Source organism: Rhea pennata, chromosome 12 (assembly GCF_028389875.1).
Source record: "Rhea pennata isolate bPtePen1 chromosome 12, bPtePen1.pri, whole genome shotgun sequence".
Lineage (NCBI taxonomy): Eukaryota > Metazoa > Chordata > Aves > Rheiformes > Rheidae > Rhea > Rhea pennata.
The window spans coordinates 17,074,893-17,097,690 of NC_084674.1; the positions used below are offsets into that span (position 1 = coordinate 17,074,893).

The window sequence follows — 22,798 nt, forward strand, 5'->3', positions numbered from 1 at the left end:
GTGGGTTGCAGCCAGCCTGTTTAAAGACAAGTAGTTTAAATTGTCTTATTGAATTTTGCATGAAAGAGTTTGCTTTTTCCTGATCTGATTCTTGTTTCTTTCTGTCAAAACAAAAGCAACTTTTTTGTTAGCATGTTACTTGATGGCTCTTAGCAGTGTTGGAAGGAGTGGTAAGCTCCTAAGGTATGAAAACGTCCCAAAAATGAAATTTTCTTTTTTACTAATGTTTTCAGTATAAATCAGTTTGTGTTACTGTTTATAAACCTCAGGAAATGAACAGACAGACATAATTATCATCATGACACAGGTGATTTTTACATACTTGTATGGCAATTGAAACTACTTTGTACCATCAATGAAAGCACTTGCAATTTATATGATATTATATTTTTTTCAGATTCCTCAGTTTCCTGTCATTCCTGCAATTACTCCTCTGGCAGGACTTGACAACCTTCCTCCAAACCTCTCTGATATACCTGCTGCAAATGTGCCCCCCATACCTGCCCCTTCTCCATATTTTACTCCAGCTGTGATTTTACCAAGCCTCCCCATGAACCCCGCTCTGCCTCTGGCACCAAATTCCCCCGCCCTCCCCATGCAGGCAGTGAATCTTCCTCATACAACTGTGGCTTCTTTGGTCTTGCCCTGCCAAACGATAGTGCCAAACATGTCGGCCGCTACAATACCGCTACTCGCTGTGGCCCCGCCGGGAGTGTCGGCTTTGCCAGCACACCACGCGGTGTCCCAGCTCCCTCAGCAGCAGATGTACCCGGCCACCTTCCAGCAGATGGTGCAGGGCGAAGCGCCCTCTCCCCACCACACGCAGGGCACGCAAGCAGTTTCCCAGCAGCAGCAGCCTCCTCCTCCTCCTCCGTCACTCCAGCCAAGCCTAGTGCATCCTTCGGAACAGGCCTTGTCTGCGCCTGGGGCTGGTAACCAGGTAATCCGCTTGACGTTTGGCTGCATCGATGCTGGGTGGTGGGGTGGTTGGTGCGCGCAGGCGCTCCCGGGGCTCCCTCCACGGTGGACTCGCAACCGGGAGTTGTGTTTCTGGCTCTTGATGTTCTGTGACTTCTTGACCTACGTTCTGGAGGTGGTGGCTAAGGCTGAGCTCAAGTGAGGCAGATGAGGTCTTAAAGCAGTGTCAAGTGAATATTGTGGATGTGTGCTGTGATCCTGTGGACTTTGAAAAGTGAGTGGATAAGTGTGCTTTTTGAATTTGCTCTGCCTTCTCCCATCTCAAGTGCAAGAGGACAGCCCCGCAGGAAGGGTGAGCTCTCACCTCCCAGTGGCTGGAGAAGAAGCTAGGCTTAACACTGATGCATAGATGATAACATGATGATGATATTCCTGGTGCATAGAGTGTTATACACAGATGGCAAAATATGGATGACAGGCAGGAGTGAGCAAGCTGATACAGATGCATTGATACAGAACAGCTTAAAACCAGTGTGCTTTGAAAAGCAAAGGGAGATCACCATTCGATAATGAGTCCAGAAAACTGCTTGGAAGATATCTATCAGTGCAGAATAAACACAAGCTGCAGACCTTTTCTCCCCCTTAAAAGAAATGAAGCATAAAATGAAGCTTCTAGTATTAGCACTGTTTACAAGAGAAATCATTCAGGACTTGTTAACACAATCTGTGAATACTTCTATCGCCACATCTGAGATATGACAACACTGTGAAATGCAGCCTGAGCCGAGCAGGAGAGAAAACTAAATTCTTAATAATAACTTTCTTGAAAATTTGTGTTCTACTACATCAATTTGCTATAGCATGTAGACTGAAATTCATAACATCACGTTTCAACCTGCCGTATCATGGTATCTTTAGCGTAGTATATCATATTTAAATTTCTGACTTCAGCTGTGTATTTGGTACAGAAATGTTGTTTGGAAAAATGGAGCCAAGTTGGAGCCTGATACAGTTATCATTGAGCTATTTAGTCATAGTGTTCCCAATGGCCTTAGAGGGAATCGAATCGAGCCCATTACATGTAACATGCATGGCAAGCACCAAAACTGAAGAACTGGTATTCTCAGTCAGTGCTGATACAGTCATTATTTACCAAATATTTATGGAAGAATTACATAATATTTTTAGGATAAAATATGGCTAATACAACCAAAATGGAGAAGTGCAGAATATTGAGAAACATGTTTTTCTGTCTGATAAAGTATTTTAAATCAAGAAGCGTTTCTGTAAATAAAGGAATTCCAATACAGTTTTTTTTTTTTTTTTTTTTTTTTTTTTTTTTTTTTTTTTTGCAATTGATATCTTGCACTTGTTCAATTTTTAAATGTATCATTTATCTGGGCAAGATTATTTTGTGAATTGTTTTAGTTATGCAAGATGAAAGAAATTACTTCACTGCTCTTCTGTGATGGGCACTGTAGTTGTTCTGAGCACCCCACTTAGGCAGCCTGGTAACTGTGTTACATGTTGCTAGCTGCACTGCATCTTTATCCACATTAAATCCTGGAGTAGTAATTTAGACTCATATCCTGAATGTTCACAGAGCATACAGTAATGAAATTGAATGGACCTATTCTCATGAGTCCTGATTTTTTTAATATATTATCTGAATATTCTAAATCTCTAGATGATGATAAATTCTTTAAAAGACAAGTTAAAAAAAATGCAGAAATTTAACTAGTTCTAAAAGCTTTTTTTTCTTCCATGTTTTCCTTTCTTCCCCTTTTCCCTTTCCCACAAGTTCAGTCCTCTCAGAGAAGTACTTAAGGAGAGAACATTCTCCTTTTAGCTACGTTAAATGCAGATCTTGGCTGTTCCGCAGTGTAATGACATAGTCTCTAGGGGAGCTGGAGTCCAACTGTCTCAGCGCAGTTCCCACAAAGCGCTTAGGCACACAAGTTATTTTAACGTGTTAAAGCAATCCACTGAGATAAATGGAACTTCCCCTGCTTAAAGTCTGACAGGGAGGTGTTTGCAGGCTGTGGGCCTTAGTGTGTAGTATTTCAGGAATAAACGTGTATGCTTAAATGCTTAAAGTAAATGGAAGACTATGTTCTGTAAGATACTAGTATATAGTCAGTATACATAAAAAGGACTTAATCACATAGTCTATACCAATTAATAGTTCTACATATATGTTTCATTTTTTTAAAAAAAAAAGTCCTAATTCAGATTACAAGCAGAGAGTATAGTTTTCTCTGCATGAATGCTGATACGTGCTCATTGAAAATGGAGCAAAGTACTCAGGACAATGAGCTCATCATCTAGGATTTCAGTTTCTAAGTAAAAGTAAGTTTCGTTTCTCCCAATTAACTAACACTTCCAGCAATACACATGTTTTCAAAATTATATAGGAAGACTCTTTTGTTTTTTCTTTCGTTGTTTTAAAGAGAATTTAAACCCTGAGTAGCTTTCTTTCCAGTCAGAGAGCACTCTAATACACACAGTGATAATCTGCTTTCTGTGGTCTGCGGTGCCTTGTCATCAATATAGGTCACAAGCCCTCTAAGCAGAGATTTGTTTTAATAGGTGTCTGTTGTGTTACAGCAGATTACTGGACACACTCAGTATGCTTTGGAAGCTGGAGCCCAGGTGCCTGTACTGCCTGTGCAGACTTCGATAGTCATGTCGCCACCTTTGCAGTTGCAGCCTGAACTATTGCCTCCCCGCATCGCACCAGAAAGTATTTTGCAGGTTCACGGCAGCCTTGCTACAGCTAGTCCACCCGTGCCCATAGATCACTGTCTGCCTCCGCAGCCTTCTGGTCTTCTGCAGCTTCAGCCAGACCTGTCTCAGCCTCTGGGTCAGCAGCTCCCAGTGCCCTGCTCAGCAGCCCAGGCAATTACAGAGTCATCTCAAGAGGTAGAGCTGTTTCCTCCTAAGTAACCTTCTTATGATCACAGGCTTATTTCACAAGGTAGATTATCCATGCTCGTGGTATGGAGCAGTTTGTCCTAGATACTAGCAACTCTGGGTCAGCAAATAATTGGCTATTTCACATGAGACTGGAAACTAGATGTTGTACCTTGACTACTTGAGAAATGTTCCCTTGAAGGTACTGAGGTAACAGGACAAGGCAGCTACCAAACTCATCTTTGTCCATACTTGAGCGCAAATAAAAGCAGAAATAGAAATTACATTCTCCAAGTGCCATAGGTCAGTAAAGAATTGTTCTATGGAGTTTTATCCATGTTTTGTCCAGTCTTGTTTTAAATGTCTCAAGCAATTGTGCAACATCATTTGCCTTAAGAAACGATTTCATATGTAAAAAGCTCTTTATACTTTTCAGCTTGAGCCTTATTCCCATTTCATTTAGCATTGTACTGTCTGAATTCTAGACTAGCCCTGGGATTTTTGTTTCTTCAAATATTTTTAGACATTACCAATTGTCAGTGGTCATATAAGCAAGATGCATTTTATTGTATTTCTTTATAAAACAGTTGGCTCCTCCTATCTACTATTTTGACTTCTCTTTCCTCTTCCTAATTGTCTAAACTTCAGTCTTGACAGATGTTACAGAATGTTTCCTTCTCTTCAGTTCTTTCATGGATATTCATAAACAAAGCAAACCAAAGGTTTTGGCATTTGTAGAAGATTTTAGTAAATAAGTCTGATTTCATCTCTGTTTCTGTGCGGAAATGTCCCTCAGCAATGCTGCTGTCAGACTTCAGCTTCCTCTGGAGGCTCTGTGCTCTGAAGTACCTTCCCTCACAAAGTAACAGGTTCCATCTTTTCAAACTAAATCTCTTTTTGCCTATGTTTTCATGCACTTGTAGCACCCCTTTCCTACATCATGCAGCCTGTGAATGTCATTAGATGTACAGCTTAACTCTTCTCTCAGAGATGTTAAGTAATAGTACTGATGCTAAACTAGATTTCTCTTGGCCATTTTGTCTGTCCTCCTATCAAGTGGCAGCCTAATTCTTCTCAGAAGTTGTTCACGCTGTGATTTGGGCTATTTCCTTCAACCTGGTGAATCTCTGTGTCCTATAGGTTAGGTTCAGGTGCTGCGGTGCTTCACTTGCAGCAACCCTTGGTTAAGCCTCGGTTTATCAAATGTATCCCTTACTTAGGGTACTTCTTTAACCTCCCTTTTTTGTGTGCTCAGCTCTAGTGTCAGAATCAATGCTGGTGCCAAACCTACAGCCTGTGGTGGAGGGCCCATCCTAATAGGAGTTTTTGGAAATAGGACTAAACATCATTGCTGTAGTGCAATGTGATGTGGAGGATACAAGTTGTCATATGCTACCCAATAAATCAGTGCCCCCTGAGGCACATGTCTGTCCCTGTCATTTTATCAAATGCCTAGAAACATTTAACCACTGCTTTGTTAACTTCATTCTCATATTTCATCTGTGGGTTAACTCCTAGCTTTCTTGCAGCTTATGAAATCAATCCAAAATCATACTTTGATCCTTTTTTTTTCCCCAGAGCAATGCAGAGACGATTTAGTGGAAAAAGCCTGATGATTCTGAGTAAGGTGGCTAAATATGTTTGAAGCCTCTTTCCTCTACTCACACCTGCAAAATCCCTAGTGAGAGCCGAATCCCTGGAGAGCGCAGGTGGTGTCCTCTGCTGCCCCTCTGTATTATGAGACCCAGGAATCCTGGAGCTGTAATGACCCTTAACTGTTGAATGATGCAGCTGTGTTTTGTGCAAAAAGCATAAGCATCAAACTGTGTGACTCTCCATAGAAAAGGTCAAACTGGTCCAAGTGCTCCCCTGTGTTGATTTTGTGATATATATTGCTAAGGTTTTCTTGGATGTAAGAAGAGTTTCATGTCTGTACGTATTCATATCACTGCATTTCGTTGCCATTCTGCCATACCATTTTTATCTCTATCTTTTGTTTGAACGTGTGACAATCCTCGTATCCAAATCAGTTTGGACTGATCAGGCAAATGAGATTTTGTAAGACACTTGTTCAAGTGTATTACTAAAATCTAGATACATTATGTCTGTGTTCTCAGTGTTCATTAATTTTGCATTTTTATTGAAATCACAGTCAAGCTCAGCATGGCATATGTGTGGTGTTATAAGCAATAAGTGGTGTTAACTTGTTAACCTCTAAGCTTTTAACTCCAGTCTGCAAATTGTTTTGGTTTTAACGTGTAGTGATAACAGTTGAGGGGCTTGTTTCTGTGAGTCTATGGTAAGAGATTTTTTTATATATTTATATTTGTATATATGTGTGCATATGCATATATATATATGTCTGTAAGTGTGTGTGTGTATATATGTGTATGTATATATATTTTTTGAGTATGTATTGGTGTGTGTGTGTGTATATACATATACAGGTGTGCTTGTGTCTGTATGTTACCTACATATATAGTAGAGTGGTTATAGGCAGGGCCGGCAGCATCATCTCAAATTCTGTGGGAACAGGTCTACATAATGAGAAAGTTAGTCCATTGATATCTGTCCTAGTGTTGCAATCAGTGAAGAAGGAAACTTGAGGAAAATTTCTGTTGTGTAGAAAGCAAGAGGAGAGAGCTGTGTTTGTAAATAATGACTTTTTTTTGTTTGTAAGTTCATAAGAGATTTTTCGCAGTAAGCTAAACACAATAACAGTACTCACCAAATTTCGGGAAAATATATATATAAAAAAAAAGATAAAGCAAATTAGATTACACTTTACATGCATTCAGAAAAAGAGACAAGATCGGGTAGGTGCTGATATGTGGTTTTGCCATACAATACCTTGCTCCATCGTGGTGAGAACCTGTGCTTTTTATTTTACCACCTCTTCTGCTTTAGGAACAGCAGAAGGGAACTGACAGGTCGGTGATTGTGCGTAGATGCTGATGCTGTGGACAGAAGTGATGTTGAGGAGGGTAAAATGGGACATTTTCATGTTCTGAAAATACATTAAGCAGAATAGTTTAGGATTACTGAAGCCTCAGTTTTTTTTTTTTTTTTTTCCTTTCTTTTTTTTTTTTTTTTTTTAAAAAAACTTACTTAAAGGTGTCTTTGTGTATGCATATATAATGTATTTACCTGAATGACTTTTCCTTATGTTTTAGGAGCAGGCAATACAGGACAAACTTCAGACACTGTCACAGAGCTGTGAAAGGTATCATTCTAATCTCTTTGGCATACAAAACTTTCCTTTCCAAAGGCTGCTGTTCTCTCTCTCTTTACACCACTTAGCCAGAAGCCTGGCTTTGGTGAAAGGAGAAGAGGAGCAGGAACTGAAAAGGAGGGAGACAGTAGGGTGCAAGTCTAGGGAGAAAATAACTGTTACGTGTGATGTGTGTCTGTTTCAGCTCACCCAGCTCTGTTAATTTTTTAGTTTGGGTGCTATATCCTAACCCTCATATGCATACAAGGACTGGTTTATTTTAATTTCAGCATGTGATTTCTCTTTTTGCTACATTGCTAAAGTGTTACAGCTCTAGATTTTGATGATGATGAATCTGTAGAAAGACATCCCACACTAGTATAGTGGGGTATGTAGTTTATTCCATCCCAGTAACAGTGGGGTCTTTACCAGTTTCTTCTGTAATGATCTATCCTGAGGTGTGCTATGGGGTGTTGGGGTGGATGAGAGTTGTTCATTGAACCATCCTAAAGATACCATTGTAACAAGAGCTGGAACATGCTGCCAAAGCCAGTTCTGGACCAAATGACATCTGTAATGGAAGTAGTGAATAATGGTAACTCTTAGAGCCGGCTTAATGCTCATCAGGAATATAAACAAATTTCAGTTTTGCCAGCCCTGGTGTATGCCAGCTTCCATACTCAAAAGCAGAAGGGAGGGGAGCGAGGTTGGGATGAAGAGGTGAGGAAGAGCCCTGGGGAGGAAGGCTCACTGTTTTGGCTGCTTGACAGGCAGATGAGATGAACAGAGGCAGAGGCATCTGTTTGTAGGGCTGGAGTCCCCTCTGCAGAGACACTGTGCCCCCACACCACAATCCCCACCTCCTGGCAGCCGTGAGCCAGACTTTTCTAGCACTCAGATGTGGATAAAATAGACATGGAAGTGTGTATCCCTAAGCACTCAGTGCTTTGCATATTGCAAGGTGCTTGCACCACAGTCATCTCTACTGATTGCGAAGCTTTGGGATTCTGTGCTTTGGGCTGGTGACCCTCTTATTTTCCTGAATAGACAAGGTGAACTAAGCTTATGCACTTGAAGGCTTCTAGGTCCTACTGATTTTCCTTCTACCCCACCAAAAACGTCAGTCAGACACAAGTGAATGCAACCCCTCAACCTTAAAACCAAACCATTTTTTCTAAGGATTCTCTATTTTTAAATCCTAAAGGAGAAAAAATAGAATCCTAGCAAAGGAAAAATACCATGACTCCCAGGAAAGGTAGAAGGGAAATTGTTTTCAATTTGAGTTTTTTAGTGAACATCTACACTTTTTTAAGGGAAAGCAGAATCTAATTTTTCTTGGCTATAGGCTGGCTCTGACTTTAAGTTAGAATGAGTTCACTTACACCCCGTGAGAAGACTGCTGTCTAGTCTGTTGTAGAAAGGCATGTCAGATATTCAGTAATCTATTGAATTCTCATTTGCCTGCTCCAGAAGTGTATTTGAGAAGCTTACTGTCATGCCTGTGGCAGCATGAAGAGTCTGTGTCAGAACATGTCTCATAGTCATAAAGGGACGTTTCTGTTTTCCAGGTGCACATACAACTGTTAACCTTTGGATTGGGTTGCACTTTCATAGAGGGCAAAGCATTTAATGGCTGGCAGCTGCAGCAATGATATGAGCTAGAATATCTTCTGTGCACAAACTGTGCTCATTCTGCTACCGTAAGAGGCACACACATGAACCAGCTGCAAAGTAGATAGAAGTGAGCTGTCCCCTACGATTAGTGCAGTTAGAACAAGAGGTAAAGGCCTTAAATTTAAGCAAGGGATCTGTAGGTCAGATTTAGAAAAAAAGAAAAAAGAGAAAAAAAAGGAAAAAAATGCCTGTACAGATAGATAAACAGTGGAATAAATTATCCGGGGAGGTTATGAAATCTCCTGGGAGGTTTTTAAGATCGGTTTAGACAAACGTCTGTCAACAGTGGTTTAGAGATGCCTTAGGTAATAAATGGACTAGACAACCTTACAAGATATCTTCTTGACATGTTTGCTATGCATCTCTGAACGTTTCCTGCAACTTCACAAATGACTTACAAGCTTGTTTTCTGAACATGGCAATAAGGTTAGCAGTTAGTGTCTTGATTGCTAAAAATAATATGCTGTTACTAGCTGGGACATTGGTCATCTGGGATATGGTGACTTAATGCCCTCTTTCAGATTCTTGAGAACTGCAGAGATAGGAGATGTGGTATCTTACTGGGGGCTGTACTGACGACTCACTTTTTTCTTCATCTCTGACTAAGATGAGTTGACCGTGTTTAGACTTTCTGCTGTGAGTGAACAGAAGGCAATTGAGAAGACTGAAGCTTAAAAAAATTGGAAGGAATCCTTGCTGTTCAAAGAGGGACTCTAAGGATCCCTGAAGAAAAGGGACTGGGGATGTAGTGATGTATTAAAAGTGATGAGACTTTCACTATTATTAACAGAAACCTTTATAGATTGTTTCTGATTAGATGTGATAGCCAAAGTACGTGCTTGACTTGGAGTGGCTCTACTCCCTTACCAAGCATCTTTCAGTAGCTGCCCTAATTTGGGCTGGAAGTACAGATGTGAAATTTTCTTGCAGTCTCTGCTTTTCTGTATCTTATCTTTGTATAACTCCATCCTGTTGGTGTGTGTGTGTGTTTGTTTTTTCTCCTTTCCCTCACAAAGCTACATGAGTCCAGATGTTGCTTCAGGTAAAGAAATGAGTGACAGCTTTGAAGGAGTGATAGGAAGCGGAAAACAAGAGGGAAAGCCTTCAAAGAAACATAAGAAATCTACCCGTGCTCGTTCACGACAGGAAAAGTCCAGCAGACCAAAACTGACCATATTAAATGCAAGTACAGCCTCCTTGACTGAAGGTAACTTTTGAGTCAGTTTGGTTGTGCCGTAAACGATCATTGTTAATCTCTGCCTGCAGGTCTGTAACACAGGGGATAAGATGGTGGAGTGTCAGCTTGAAACACACAATCACAAAATGGTGACTTTTAAGTTTGATTTGGATGGTGACGCACCGGAGGAAATTGCTACTTACATGGTAAGATTTGGTGATGCAGCTCCCCAGAGTCTCTTACTGCAATAAATTGCTTCAGCCAACTTGTCCTCGATGTGCGCTTGTTGCAAACTTTCAGGTAGCTGCGGAGCTGAGCATTAACCAAAACATTATTGTTCTACTCTTTTTGTATCCCTGTAGGTAGAGAATGAATTCATACTGCAGAGTGAAAAAGAGACATTTATTGAACAAATGAAAGATATTATTGATAAAGCAGAAGATATGCTCAGTGAAGATACAGAAGGAGAACGAAGTTCTGATCAGGGGACAAGTCCCCAGCAAGATGCTGACAGACAGGAAATGAATGAAGTAAGAAATGTGAAATAGTTGCTGTAGATTAGTTTGAATTCCTGCGTTGTAACAGGTTTCTCAGCCAGAAGAGTAATGCTTTTCCTCAAATGAGGCTTATGCTATGACTGTTCTTTGGAATAATGCTCCTTTTGCACTGATACCAAGACAGCTAGTTCTTCTGTCTTGTTTTTGTCTTTTCATAGGAGAAGCGGCAGCCTCAAGTGAAGACGCCCGTGTATCAACAAAATGGTAAAAGTGCCTTTTGATTACAAACTTGATTTTGAACTTTAAGGCAGAAGTTTGCTGTGCAGGGGAAGGCATCCACAAACTACCAGGGATTAGAAACGTATCTAGAAATTACACGTATAACAGCAGTGTCTGTTGCTGTTAGCAACCTTCAGGAAGGACTGCAGGCCCAACTTAGAGGAAACTCGTGTGGGGTGCGTGGGGAACTGCTGAATCACACAAGCTGGTAGTGGAAGGTGGAGATGTTGAGGTGGTGTAGGCACATGTACTCATATTGTTGTTGTTCACCATAACAACTACATTTGCAAAAGGGAGCTGAAAGGTTGCATTTCTGTTGGTAATCTCGTTGAATTTTCTAACCTATACGTTTTGGCTGCCTCTATTGGCAGACCGAGTCTTGGCTTTCTGAACTTAAATGCATCTACTGGTTTTACGCGTAAATGGAAAGGAATGGAATAATAGGCACTTATTCTTTCTGTTAGTATGCTGGTGGAAAAAAAAGAAACATCTGCTGGAGAAAGCATTGTTTTGAAAGCTCATGTTCGTATATATATATATATATATATATATATATATATATATATATACCTATGTATATAGTGCTGTGTGTTTGTCCATGTTTATAGGGGAAGAAGGATAATTCAAAACTACTTTGGCAAGTGCAGAAACTAGATGATCCTTCCAAACCAGATCTTCAACTCAAAAGACCCAGAGGGGTTGCCTATAAAAGTCATATAATTTTCTCAGCACACAATTTTAACATACCATTTGTATTTATACTAATGGAGATTACAAAATGTGTATAGTTCTGTTTTACCGTTTAATGTGCCAGGCTGAGATGAAAATTAGAAGGAAATAGTAGCTGTAACACTTCCTACATAGAAAAGTTAAGTTGGATAAACTTTACAAAATTAATAAATTTTTCCATTTTGGGAAAACTTTTTACAATACCTGCAGTAAAATTCTCATGTATGTAACTTACCCTGCTAAAAGTATGAGCACTTGAAAATTAATTTTCAAGCAACTTGCTCAAAATATGTGGCAGAACCAGAATATATCACTACCCCCCTACCAGAAGGTGACTTCTCTGGGATGATACTCAAATAGGAGACATTGCTTTAATTTCTGTTAATACTGTAGAAATTCTGATTTTTCTTTCTGAATGTAGGAATTAAGACTAGATTTTGACAGATGATCTGGACTGAATATGAAGTATTGTGTAAACATTTTATTTTCATCTCTAGTTTTGCATACTGGAAAAAGGTGGTTTATTATATGTCCTGTGGTGGAAAATCCTACTCCTGATGCAACAGAATTTTCTCCACCGGTTCCTCAGAGTGCACAGCAGTCTGAAGGCCCAGGTATTTATGAACTTTATATTTTTCAGAAAATACCTTTTTCTGAGATGTTGGTCTCTCATCTCTCTTGTATTCTCCCATGATTTCATTGCAGTTGTTTCACTTTAGTTAGGCAGAGGAAGAGAATGAAGAATATCTTTGCATAGCAATATTCAATAAATTACCTAATAATGACAGGAAAGGCATGCATATAGCGGCATTTTAGTGTTGTTTTGATCCTAGAGGGCTGCAAACTACCAATTCTGTGCTATGGCAGTTTATACTACTACCTGATATTTAGTTGGCAAATAATAGTTCATGTTGGCAAAAAAATGCTGCAATAACTGCAGTAACTTTTCTCTTCTAAAAACAAAAAACCAACAACATAAGAAAAACTTTTGTAATTCTCAGGTGATTGCCTAATAAGCGAGCAAAAAGAAAAAAATCCTCTTCACTACCACCACTGCCTTAGAAAAGCTACAGTGGGTGGGGAAAGGGCAGGAAGAAACCCTACCATGTGTGTGCATTGGCTTAGGGCTGCACTTACAGCCACTAATTTTAAGATGGTGAGGAAAAGCTGCTGAGAGCCAGAAAAGTGTTTTCTCCTTATCTTAAAAAATAATGTGCTTCATGAAGCCTAGACATAACTGTGTGTATTTTACAAGTGAAAACCTGCATGCCAGGCGCTTCATGTAGTTGGAAGAATCCAGGCCTTTCTGTTTTTGCTGGAGTAATTTATAAGTAAAATTCCTATTAATTATGTAACAGTTACCACTCAAAATGAGTACAGATATCTTTCATATCAAATTTGAGTCAAGCATTTTAATTGAGTGTATGGTACTGAACAAAATTGGGAATGGTTATTTGAGTTGCAGGGAAGTCCCAGTATTTTAAAGCTGTGCCCTACACTGTCAGGCAGCTCAAGTGGTGGTCACTGCTGTTTTAGTAAGCAATGTTTTTTCAGTGAAACATTTTTGCATGGTCTGAGATTTAAGGTTCTAATTAACCATATATTGGTGATCTTCCGAGAGGAAACCCTGATCGGTTAAGCCTGGATGTAGGTCTCTGGTTAAAATGAGCCAGGGAGTTTTGCTGTCGCTGTGCTTGTTTGGCTCACAATAAGTTAAGCTGATGTTCGTATGCCTTCTAGACCTGGAACAGTTAGATGATCAGCTGGCAAACCCTGCAATGACGGATACGCCTGGTGTCTTACCTTGTCAGCAGCTTCCTCTTCAAGCGAGCGTGTGCGACAGCCCCGTTGGCGCTGCCCCGTCCCTGGCGCAGGTTCCTGCTGCAGCATCCTCAGCCGCCTTACAGAGTCAGGCAGATTTTCCGGTGCCGGCACCACCGGCGCCTGCTCCCAGCGTCCTAGAGCAGGTGGCTGCTTCCCGAGGTCAGCTGGAGTATTCCCCGCTCAAGGCAGCGGTGCCTGCTCAGCCCGGTGCCTTGGCCCCCCGCGCGGCTCTGCTGGAGGAGGCTCCCGACGCCCAGCTCCCCCCGCAGCATGCGCAGCCGCAGGCGGACGAGGGCCTCTGCGTGCCCGACGTGGAGATAGCATGCTGCAGCGTTGGGCCACCCAAACCCGCCCCGCCGGGCCCCACAAAGGGGGCAGACCTCTGCCCGCTCCCCGCGCTCCCGGATAACGTCGTTCTGGAGCGGCAGCCTGCAGCACAAGTGCCCCACTTGCCCGAGGCCGGGCAGCCTGGGGCGATGCAGCCCTCCTTCGTGAGCCACGTGTTCCCAACAGCTCTTGCAGCCGACTCTTTCAGCCTGGCAGGGTCTCAGCTGCAGAGTCCCACTCAGGCGTCAGTGGTGGCATCCCAGCAGCACGTGCTGCTGTCTCAGAGCCAGCCGGTCACCTGCTCCGGCGTGGGCATCGGCCTGCTGCCGCAGCAGCCGCCCTGCACTGCGGAGTCGGATGGAGAAGGACCGCCCAGGGTAGACTTTGTTGACAACACGATAAAAAGCCTCGATGAGAAATTGCGCAATTTACTTTACCAGGAATATGTTCCAACTTCTTCTGCATCAGCAGGGACTCCAGACAGTTTTGTCCCAGAACACGGGGACAGCGAATTTAACTTACCACCTCTTACTGAAGATCAAATTCCCACGCTCGTGTTGGGTTTAAGAGAACCAGTCCATAAAGCTGCAGATACCTTCCAGGAAGTGAAAGCTGCTGAGAGTCAATCTGCATCACTCGTGCCATCAGAGATCTCGCCTTGCCCCGTCCTGGTTAGTCCTCCAATGACCCTGCCCTTTACACCTCTTAAGTGCAGCTGATCTGGATAGCACGAGAGCAGAGTTAAGGATCAGAGGGGCTGTGGTAGGAGATGCGTAGATTACTTGCATCTGTAAACAGTCTACTTTTCTGCTCTCTGGTATATTTATGTTTTGTCTGTTGATTACTTTCCAGTATGAAAGTTTTCTCAGTTCTTACTTTACCAGATGCATCCTGACTATTACATAAACACTAGTGAAAGCTAACTTTTGCCTTTGAGTTTAAAAGTGGTATATTATTTTAATTCTCCTTCTATTCTGTTTATAAAGAAGGCAGAGATGTGAACATTTTTTGTAGTTTAATAATTTAAAAGGCTTCAGGGGGTGTATTCATTCCAAGTTTCGATGAAGAAGGTAGTGTTGGGCTGATCAGCTGGCTCTGATATTGTATCTGCTATTGCTTGCTCGTGCGTAGTTGGCTAGACTGGGATTTCACTCTTCACCCCTTTCTCACACTGCAGCAAATTCAAATAGCAGCAGTCAATTTGTTTAAAAAAAAAAAGAAACAAGTCATGTTTATCGGTGAGGTGGAATACTGTAGTTATACAGAACTCCTTCAAAGACAGTTTATAACCTATGAGTAGTTGTGCTTGGTAGTGATTATCACGTTATTAGCAATAATGTCTAATTTACCTATTGTGCATTTATAACTAATTTTAGAATATGTGGTAGGCTGTTGAAATATTTTAGGCTCCAACATGGCTGATATTGTCACTTTGAAAGTGATCTACAGTAGTAAAGAACATGATTTTTTTATGCTTCCATTAGGAATTTTTTATATAAATTAATGGTACAGATCACAATATCTGGTTCTAAGGCAGTCTGAATAAAATAAGTACATTGAGAGCCTCTGCTTTGTTCAAGTGCTGCAGCTAAAATGAGACACTGTAAGTGGAAGCTTGTTCTGCTTCCAGGAAAGATTTCTTTTGTCTTCCCATGAACTTAGCAGAGTAAACCTTCACTGGGAAGCATCAAAGGAAAGCTGAGCATTTTTCCTGGAGCAGGTGGCTTAGGTCATTGTTGACTCTGTCTTAAATGCAATCCTGTGTTGCAATCTTTTAGAAAAAAATGCTAAATTTATGAAATCAAAAATTTTGCAGCACTTTTCTGCTAGAAGATCAATATATACCTTACTTGAAAAGTAGCGTTTCTGAAGATAGTTATCTCACCAGTACCAAGGATAAGGCTGTTGCATATAGTGTCACTTGGATAACCTGTATAAACTACCTGAAATATGCAGTATGTCACTGGAGAGATGACAGCACTTCAGTAAAGGATTAAACCATGTTGCTTATAATGATAAATGACTTTCTAGAGCAGTTAAAATCCTTTCTCTACAAAAGGTGTTATGTTTTTGCAGTAATTTGAATTTGTCTTGTTAAAATTTGTGCTAAGAAGAAAGATGCTTAGAATTTCTGAAGAAATGAGCATTAGAGTGTACAGTCTGTCTGGAAAAGCAAAGCAAAACAAAGTTCAAAAATGGAATATATAATTCAGGGCCTGTTTTTCAATAGCTTAGGCTGCAGTCATCCCCTCTATGACACTGCCACCTCTTTCTAAGAGAGAAAAAAAATGGAAGAGTTGAAGGAAGAACTAAGGGGTGAACTCCACAAGCACTCTTAGAGTTTCATATCCCACATAGTGTGACTGCAGAGAGAGAATGAGAATGCTTTGGCTTCCTGATCTGTGTGCATGAGGCTGAAACTCGTGTTCTTATTTCTCTTTACTGAAAGTTCGAAAAGTCTGGGGACGCTGGCACCACTGCAGATTCCTCAGAAGCAAGAGGTGGGTCAGCAAGCGGAAAAGGTAACGCTAGTTTTAGTGGTCAGCTACAACGATATGTTGGCATTAGTGCATGCTCCTCTTCTCCTGTGCCTCTTTCTGGTTAACTACAGGACAGTGCTCAGCAGAGTGTGTCTGTGAAACTATTGTAATGTAACTAATATTAAATCTCTCACTTTTGTCAAGCTTACCAGAAATAAACTATCTTACAGGCAGATTTATTTTAAACCATGAATAAGTAATACATGTATTTGCATGGCCTTAGGTATAGAGCAGTCACATGGACTGCTGCACTTTATATAGTAAATTTCCAGCACCATTAAAAATCTGAACTTGGATTTCCCAAACTTCATAAAAAGGAGTTGACAGAAATAATGTGATTGAGGGTAGCCCCTCCAGTGCAAGCCTGCAGGATTTTCAAGAGTGTCCCAAGGAGAATTAGTGAACAATACTTTTCTTACGGTGCTCGTAGATGCAGTGGCACTTTCCACAGTAATGCAGTTGGAGCTGTCATAAGAAGCTGTTTAGGATGGATAATTAACCCTCCATTTACCTGTCGTGTAAGTCATCAAAGTTTTAAGAGTTGAGGAACCTGCAACTTTGTGTTGCTCCTGTCACGTAGGACGTTATCATTTCTTTAAGATCGGCATGGCAAAGCTGGATACCAGCTTTCCATGGTGAAAGGCAGATCGTTCCTGAGCGCGTACACCTCAAACTGTTCGGTCCCAACAGCCGAGTTGCCAGGAGCTTGCAGCGGGCTCGCTCACAAAGCTGGGCTCTGTCTGTGCTGGTTGTCTTTGAGAGGCTGCTCTGGTCCAAGGCTGAACTACGAGTAAATTTGTTCTGCCCCTTGTCAAGGGTGTATGATGTCCTGCTTTCTTTTGGGAAAACCTGTTTTTCTGCAGGTCTTTTGCCTGACATTCTCGGTAATCAGGGCAGCTTGCAGAATCTGACCAGCCTTGCAGAGTTGAGGCCTTCCCCATCCTGCAAAAATTGTATTCCCGTGCAGTTTAAGTTAGGGGCTGTAAATGGTACAAATTGTCAAAAAAGCCATTTATATCATTGGAGTCCGCTACTTTTAAGCCAATATGAGTGGAAACTCTGCTTGTATTTTTCACATTCTTTTGTCTCGCTAAAAGAAGAAAATATGTATGTGAAATGTAACACTGTGTGTTAAAATTAATGTAGCTTAGATACCATAAAGCAGTTAACATATTTCACCATTTCAGAACTATGAAGTGACAGATTTTTGCCTTACGTTCACTCTGTGTAACGTGGCCATAGGAGAACAGCCTTCCAAAAAGCTTGCATTTGTTGGTTTGACATCAAAAGCAGTGCCCATTTTGCTAAATAATGTCTTCTTGAACATGGCCAGTAATGTTTTGCTTCTCATGTGCTTTTGTGGTCCAGGTGGTCATCTTTTGAGCTTATAATTTCCTCTTTCAGCAGTGTGGTGTTTAGCTTCGTTCCAGGCATTTTAAATTGTTAGTGTAGGTATCTGTCAAATGAAAGGCATGAAATAACAGTCCATTTGTGGTCAGCTGCAGCATTTTATGTGCATGAATATCTTGGTATATTTCCCACCCCCTACCCTGACATCAAGAATACCTTAGTAATGTGAACTCAGTGTATCATGCAGATATCATTCTCATTCTGTTTTCTCCCTAAAATTTTCCAATCTGCTAGTGAAATTTCACTTTCCAACTATTATTTGAATTGCCCAAATCAATTGAATGAATAGACTGAACAGTGCCTTCTTGTGGATATTTGGTGGTGTTATCATTATTGCCTATTGCATTTAAAAAATTCTGTTTCCTAGATCCTATATCACAGTGACTTGATATTTAAATCATTATCCAGTGCTACACTTCATTGCGTTACAGTTTACCAGAATAAACAGGTTGGCTTTTTTCCATATGTGATTTTTTTTTCCAACTTCTAAAACAGATTCAGCTGCAGGCATCACTTCAGCACCTGCTGCTACAGCAAAAGGTCTCCTTCAGGTAACCAGAAACTACAAACAGTTTTATATTTTATTGCTACAGTTGCTATCAAAATTAATCTCCATTATTTTCTCCAGGTTGCATCTACATCATCAAGCGTAGCTAAGCAGATGGAAACTTCTAAAAGGAATGAGAAGGCAAAGACTACAACTTCATCTGCACACACAGACAATTTAAGGCAGATATCTACAGCAGATGGGATGATAAATAACCTTCAAAGGGATGACTCTCTAGACTCTGGTTCCTATGGAAAACAGGCTGAAACTCACACTAGCAGTACACCAGCCAAAACTATTGGCAGGTTTTCAGTAATCAGCACACAAGATGAATTAACTTTAGCATCACCACACTGCTTAAGGTTCTCTGCACCCCCAGACGTCTATTTGGATGAGCTGCCTTCCAGTCCTGACCTGAAGACAGCTGTCCGACGCGTGCAGACAGCCTCCTCTGTCGATGTCCTCTGCGACCAGGCTTCAAGCGATTCTGCTGATGAGTCTTTCCGCAGGCAGCCTGTTGCTGCTCAGCCATCCCCGCCAAGCGGTAGTGCGGCCACTGACTTAATTAAAAAAGCAGCTGCTTTTCTGCAAAGATCTGGAAAACCTAGTTCACAAGGCCTTGATTCACCTAATGGTCAGGGAACGAAAATTCCTACCATCAACATAACATCTTTCCACTCGCAGTCGTCGTACATGAGCAGTGACAATGATTCAGAATTTGAAGACGCAGATATGAGGAAAGAATTGCAGAATCTGAGAGAAAAGTATGTTGGATTTGTAGATAGTGCTAGGATAGCTTGTGTTAAGATATCTACGCAGCATTTCTACATTTGCTAAGTGAATGTGTGGTTTAATAGCAATACTGAGTAAATAGGTGTTGGGAAAATTAAGTAGCACTAGGACCTTTCCCCAAATGTCACACTATTATTTTATGCATAATTTTATTCCTTGATTCCTTTTATAAGTAGAATCAAAAATAACTTTTTTATATATAACCAATTTAGTTGCACTCTCATATTTAGTTTCCTTATTGAAAAGTACGTTGATTGGGTAGCAAGCCTTAACACTTACTATATGTTCACATATAGTATTAGGTTCCAATCTGGATGCTATTTAAGTCTGCATAAAAATAATCTGGATGTTTACATGTGCATAGACAGCTGTACTAGTGTCCTTTCTTGTCCTTCTCTGCAAGAATGCTTTAGCCTGTCAGAACTACAGACCCATCTCTATTCCTGGAGTCACTTTTAAAGAAGATGCCTGCTTTACAGATGCTAGGTTAAATGCCTCACTTCCCCTCACACCAGATCTCAGGGTGCTGCCCTGTCTCCTCTGCCCAGCCTGACGGGAGCCTGTCGTGCTGCTGGTGCCAAGAGCTAGGTTTTTACGGATTTGAGCAGTTCCTTCTTTCCTCGCATATGATGAGTAGAAACTAGCATTAGACTGCAGTCTTACCAAAATGTCAAACTTCAATTTAGGTAATGGTTTTCCTGAGAACAGATGATGCATCTGTTTTTGCATTATTGTAGTTCTGGTTTTAAATTGACTTTATGGCACTGTTCACTCTGCATTATACATAAGGTGACGATCCATGTTCTCATGTCATTCTCTGGAAGCACTTTTGGATTTCTGCATGTTGAACTCCTCCAAACTGATCGTTATAAATTGCTAGAGCTGTGCATGCTCTTGGGTGAGCAGTGACTTGCTGCATACCTGAAGAATGTTTTGTTTCTTTTTGTAGCTAATTATACCATAACGATGTGGTGCTCTATCAAATGCACTGCTAGCAGAGGCTTTTTGTGTTTTTTTGTTGTTGTTGTTGCTTTTGTTTTTTCTTTTTTAATTCAGGCATATGAAAGAAATTGCTGAACTTCAGACTCAGCATAAGAATGAGATAGAGGCGCTGTACCTTCGGTTAGGGAAGCCCCTTCCTCCCAACATGGGCTTTCTGCACTCAGCCCCACCAAGTGGCCGTCGCCGAAGAACCAGCAAAAATAAATTGAAAGGTGGAAAATTATTAAACCCTCTGGTTCAGCAGCTCAGGAGTGGAGCACCAAGCACAAGTAGGTACATTAGGTTGCTTTCCCTACCCCTGTTGTTTGTGTCTGTTGTGGTTCTGCTGTGTAGCTGCAAGGACTGCAGGAAAGGTACTGAATCTTTATTGTTTCTTTTCCTATAACTCAAGTTTGCATATTGTGAACTGGTTTTGAAGTGAGCTTCCTATGAGACCATCTTATTACAGCTGCCTAGTGCTGATCCACATCATCTCTGCAGCAGCTATAATGCTTGGCAGGGAAGCAGCATCCCACTTTAATTTGGAATACAGCCTGTTTACATTTTCTCATTCTTCCTCCAAATGCAATTTATTGATATTTGTATTCACTTCTTAGGTACTGAAATTCCATATTGATTGTGTGCTGTATCTTGTTGTTTATTATTCCTAGAAAGTGCCCTATAAATAAGGTTGGGTTGCATTTGCTCTGTGTCCTCCCCACAAGGATGAGAGTAAAAGCAGTTCCAGAGTGGTGACGGATGCTTTGACTATCAAAAGTAATTTGAGATTTTTCAAATACTCTCCAATAGTATGACAGCCTTGAGTCATTCTCTGTTTGGAAAGTATGAAGATACAATTCACGTGGGAAACCTTGATAAACCCTAGTGCCTAGTTCTTCTGCAGGATGTAGAATAGATAGGATTTTTTTCTTCCAACTTAGTTCATTCTGTTATTTAGAAGAGTAGTAGCATTTCTAACATGAACGCTGTATTTCAGATCTGGTAGGTCTTGTTTTCAAAGCCACTGCATTATAGAACCTCTTAAAATTTCATTGTATCAGTCTTGATTATAGACTGGGAGGTTTAAGAGGTCTTGCTTTTAAGGATTTCAGTTAAGACAGGAAGGCAGACATTGAGAGGCAAGACATTCTGTGGTACACCTTGAATCACAATAATCTTTCATATAGAAACAGAAGCAATATTCGAGCAATTAAATGAAAGCTCAGAATGCACTGGAGCAGTAAGTTTTGAATGTATAACTAACATAAGTGATACCATTAATCACACAAATTAATTCACTAAGTGTGATTTTTATTTTTGATAATGTCATTCTGTCTTAAAAATGAAGAGGACAGCAGATTTTTCTTCTGTTTTTAGCTAAGACTTGGCTGTTTTACACGGATTTTTACCTCCTTTCCTTGTGATGAGATACTCTGGTTGTTTCTAATGCTATGTCCATCTATTTTCCAGTTTGTTCTCGGGTTGTCTCTAGCCTTTTCCCTTGTGTCTGCTCACAACACTTTTATCTGTCTCCACTCACGGATGTGTCTTAGCTCATACCTGTGTGCTGCCTTCCTTCCTGAACAGATCAAGCTTGTCCCTGCATAGTGTCCTGCCTCTCTGCTGTGTTTCCATCGTCACCTCCAGTTAGAGAACAGCAATCCGCTCAGTCAGAATGCTTCACTGGTGCATGCTTTTCTTCATACGTTTTCATTGTGGTGTTTCTCAGTTTTTTTAAGCTTTCTGTAAAGTTCACGTAATCTCTGAGAGCCTGTCTTCGTGCCTGAGTCTCACATGTCCTTGACTACTTAGTTCTGGCAGGTCTGGCTTTTCTAGGTCCTTTCTGAGGGGTCAAGGACAGACAGTCTCTGATATGGTTACTGATATACACTAATGGTCATTCACATTGCTAGTTAATTTTTGCTGATAATCATCAATATTCCAAATAAATCCCCAAATTATTTTGGTGTTAAAACATGTTTTTTTTCTGAGACATAGATATATCAATACAGATGTTTATAGATAGATATGTATACATCTATATAAAACTATATAGCTAGTACAGATGAAAAATTTCTTCTTGTCTTTGCAACAACTTTTTATTTGCTTCCATTCACATTACACATCTGAGTGCAAACCTACTTGTTCTGCTCAGCCATTCTGTACCTTCATTCTTCTAGTAAGGCAGTTCTGCAAATCTCACTCATTTTAAACAGTGTTCCTTCTCAGTTCCCAACTCAGTCTTCCTGAAAAAAAGCAGAAAAAAATGTAAATAATAATAATAATAATTACTCCAAAAACTTCTTGGAGAGTCTGGATCAATGATAGTATGTGTACATTATGTTCTGATGTTGGTTACCCTTAAAGTCTATGCGTTTACTTGAATTTTAAACTGCTTTTCCTCTTGGTGGAAAATTAATGATTAAGCATTGATTTTTTTTTTTCAACAATTTCTTAGCATTTGCTGTTGCATGCATGTTTTTTGTTTTTGTTCTTTCAGGTAATCTGTCAGATGCTAAAGACTCTCCCCACAGAGAAACAACTAAAACTCAATCTGGATCTCCTGAAACAGCAGCAGTAACTTCTGCATCGGCCACGCTTGCAAAGTCGGTTCAGACACAGCAGCCATGCTCTGTCAAAGCCTCTCTGTCTTCTGACATCTGCTCCGGCTTAGGCCCCGAAGGAGGCGACATGAATACAAGCTCTGGCCAAGGTGATTTTTTCATACCAACTGTTCAGCATGTCTTCCAGCACATACTAAAATTAGTTTGCTTCCCTTATGCTTAAACTTTTAGGAGTGGATTTCACTTCTAGCAATATAAAAACAGCCTTTGGCAGCCCAAAGTACTGGCTTGTCTTTAAAAATATCATTGCAGTGTATTGTCAGAAGAACAAAATAAAGTGTCTTACAAAATGTTAAGATTTAACACTTGCAAAGGCATACTAGTTTTTAGAAAGGAAATACATTTTATTTTCCCA

General features: G+C 40.6%; 1 protein-coding gene across 13 annotated transcripts in view; it reads left to right on the forward strand.

The window, feature by feature from the left end:
- Nucleotides 1-22,798, forward strand: part of WNK2 (WNK lysine deficient protein kinase 2) — a 119,323-nt gene that overhangs the window by 76,614 nt on the left and 19,911 nt on the right. For 7 of the 13 annotated variants that reach the window (XM_062585983.1, XM_062585989.1, XM_062585991.1 and 4 more), the window contains exons 12-25: nt 398-940; nt 3,508-3,840; nt 7,005-7,054; nt 9,733-9,898; nt 9,983-10,099; nt 10,256-10,423; nt 10,609-10,654; nt 11,896-12,012; nt 13,139-14,220; nt 15,999-16,071; nt 17,995-18,050; nt 18,128-18,810; nt 19,895-20,109; nt 22,320-22,532. In XM_062585983.1, the coding sequence (XP_062441967.1) occupies nt 398-940; nt 3,508-3,840; nt 7,005-7,054; nt 9,733-9,898; nt 9,983-10,099; nt 10,256-10,423; nt 10,609-10,654; nt 11,896-12,012; nt 13,139-14,220; nt 15,999-16,071; nt 17,995-18,050; nt 18,128-18,810; nt 19,895-20,109; nt 22,320-22,532 (3,862 nt within the window). The remainder of the gene's footprint in view (nt 1-397; nt 941-3,507; nt 3,841-7,004; nt 7,055-9,732; nt 9,899-9,982; nt 10,100-10,255; nt 10,424-10,608; nt 10,655-11,895; nt 12,013-13,138; nt 14,221-15,998; nt 16,072-17,994; nt 18,051-18,127; nt 18,811-19,894; nt 20,110-22,319; nt 22,533-22,798) is intronic. The other 6 variants (XM_062585985.1, XM_062585986.1, XM_062585988.1 and 3 more) reach the window with 5 other exon arrangements.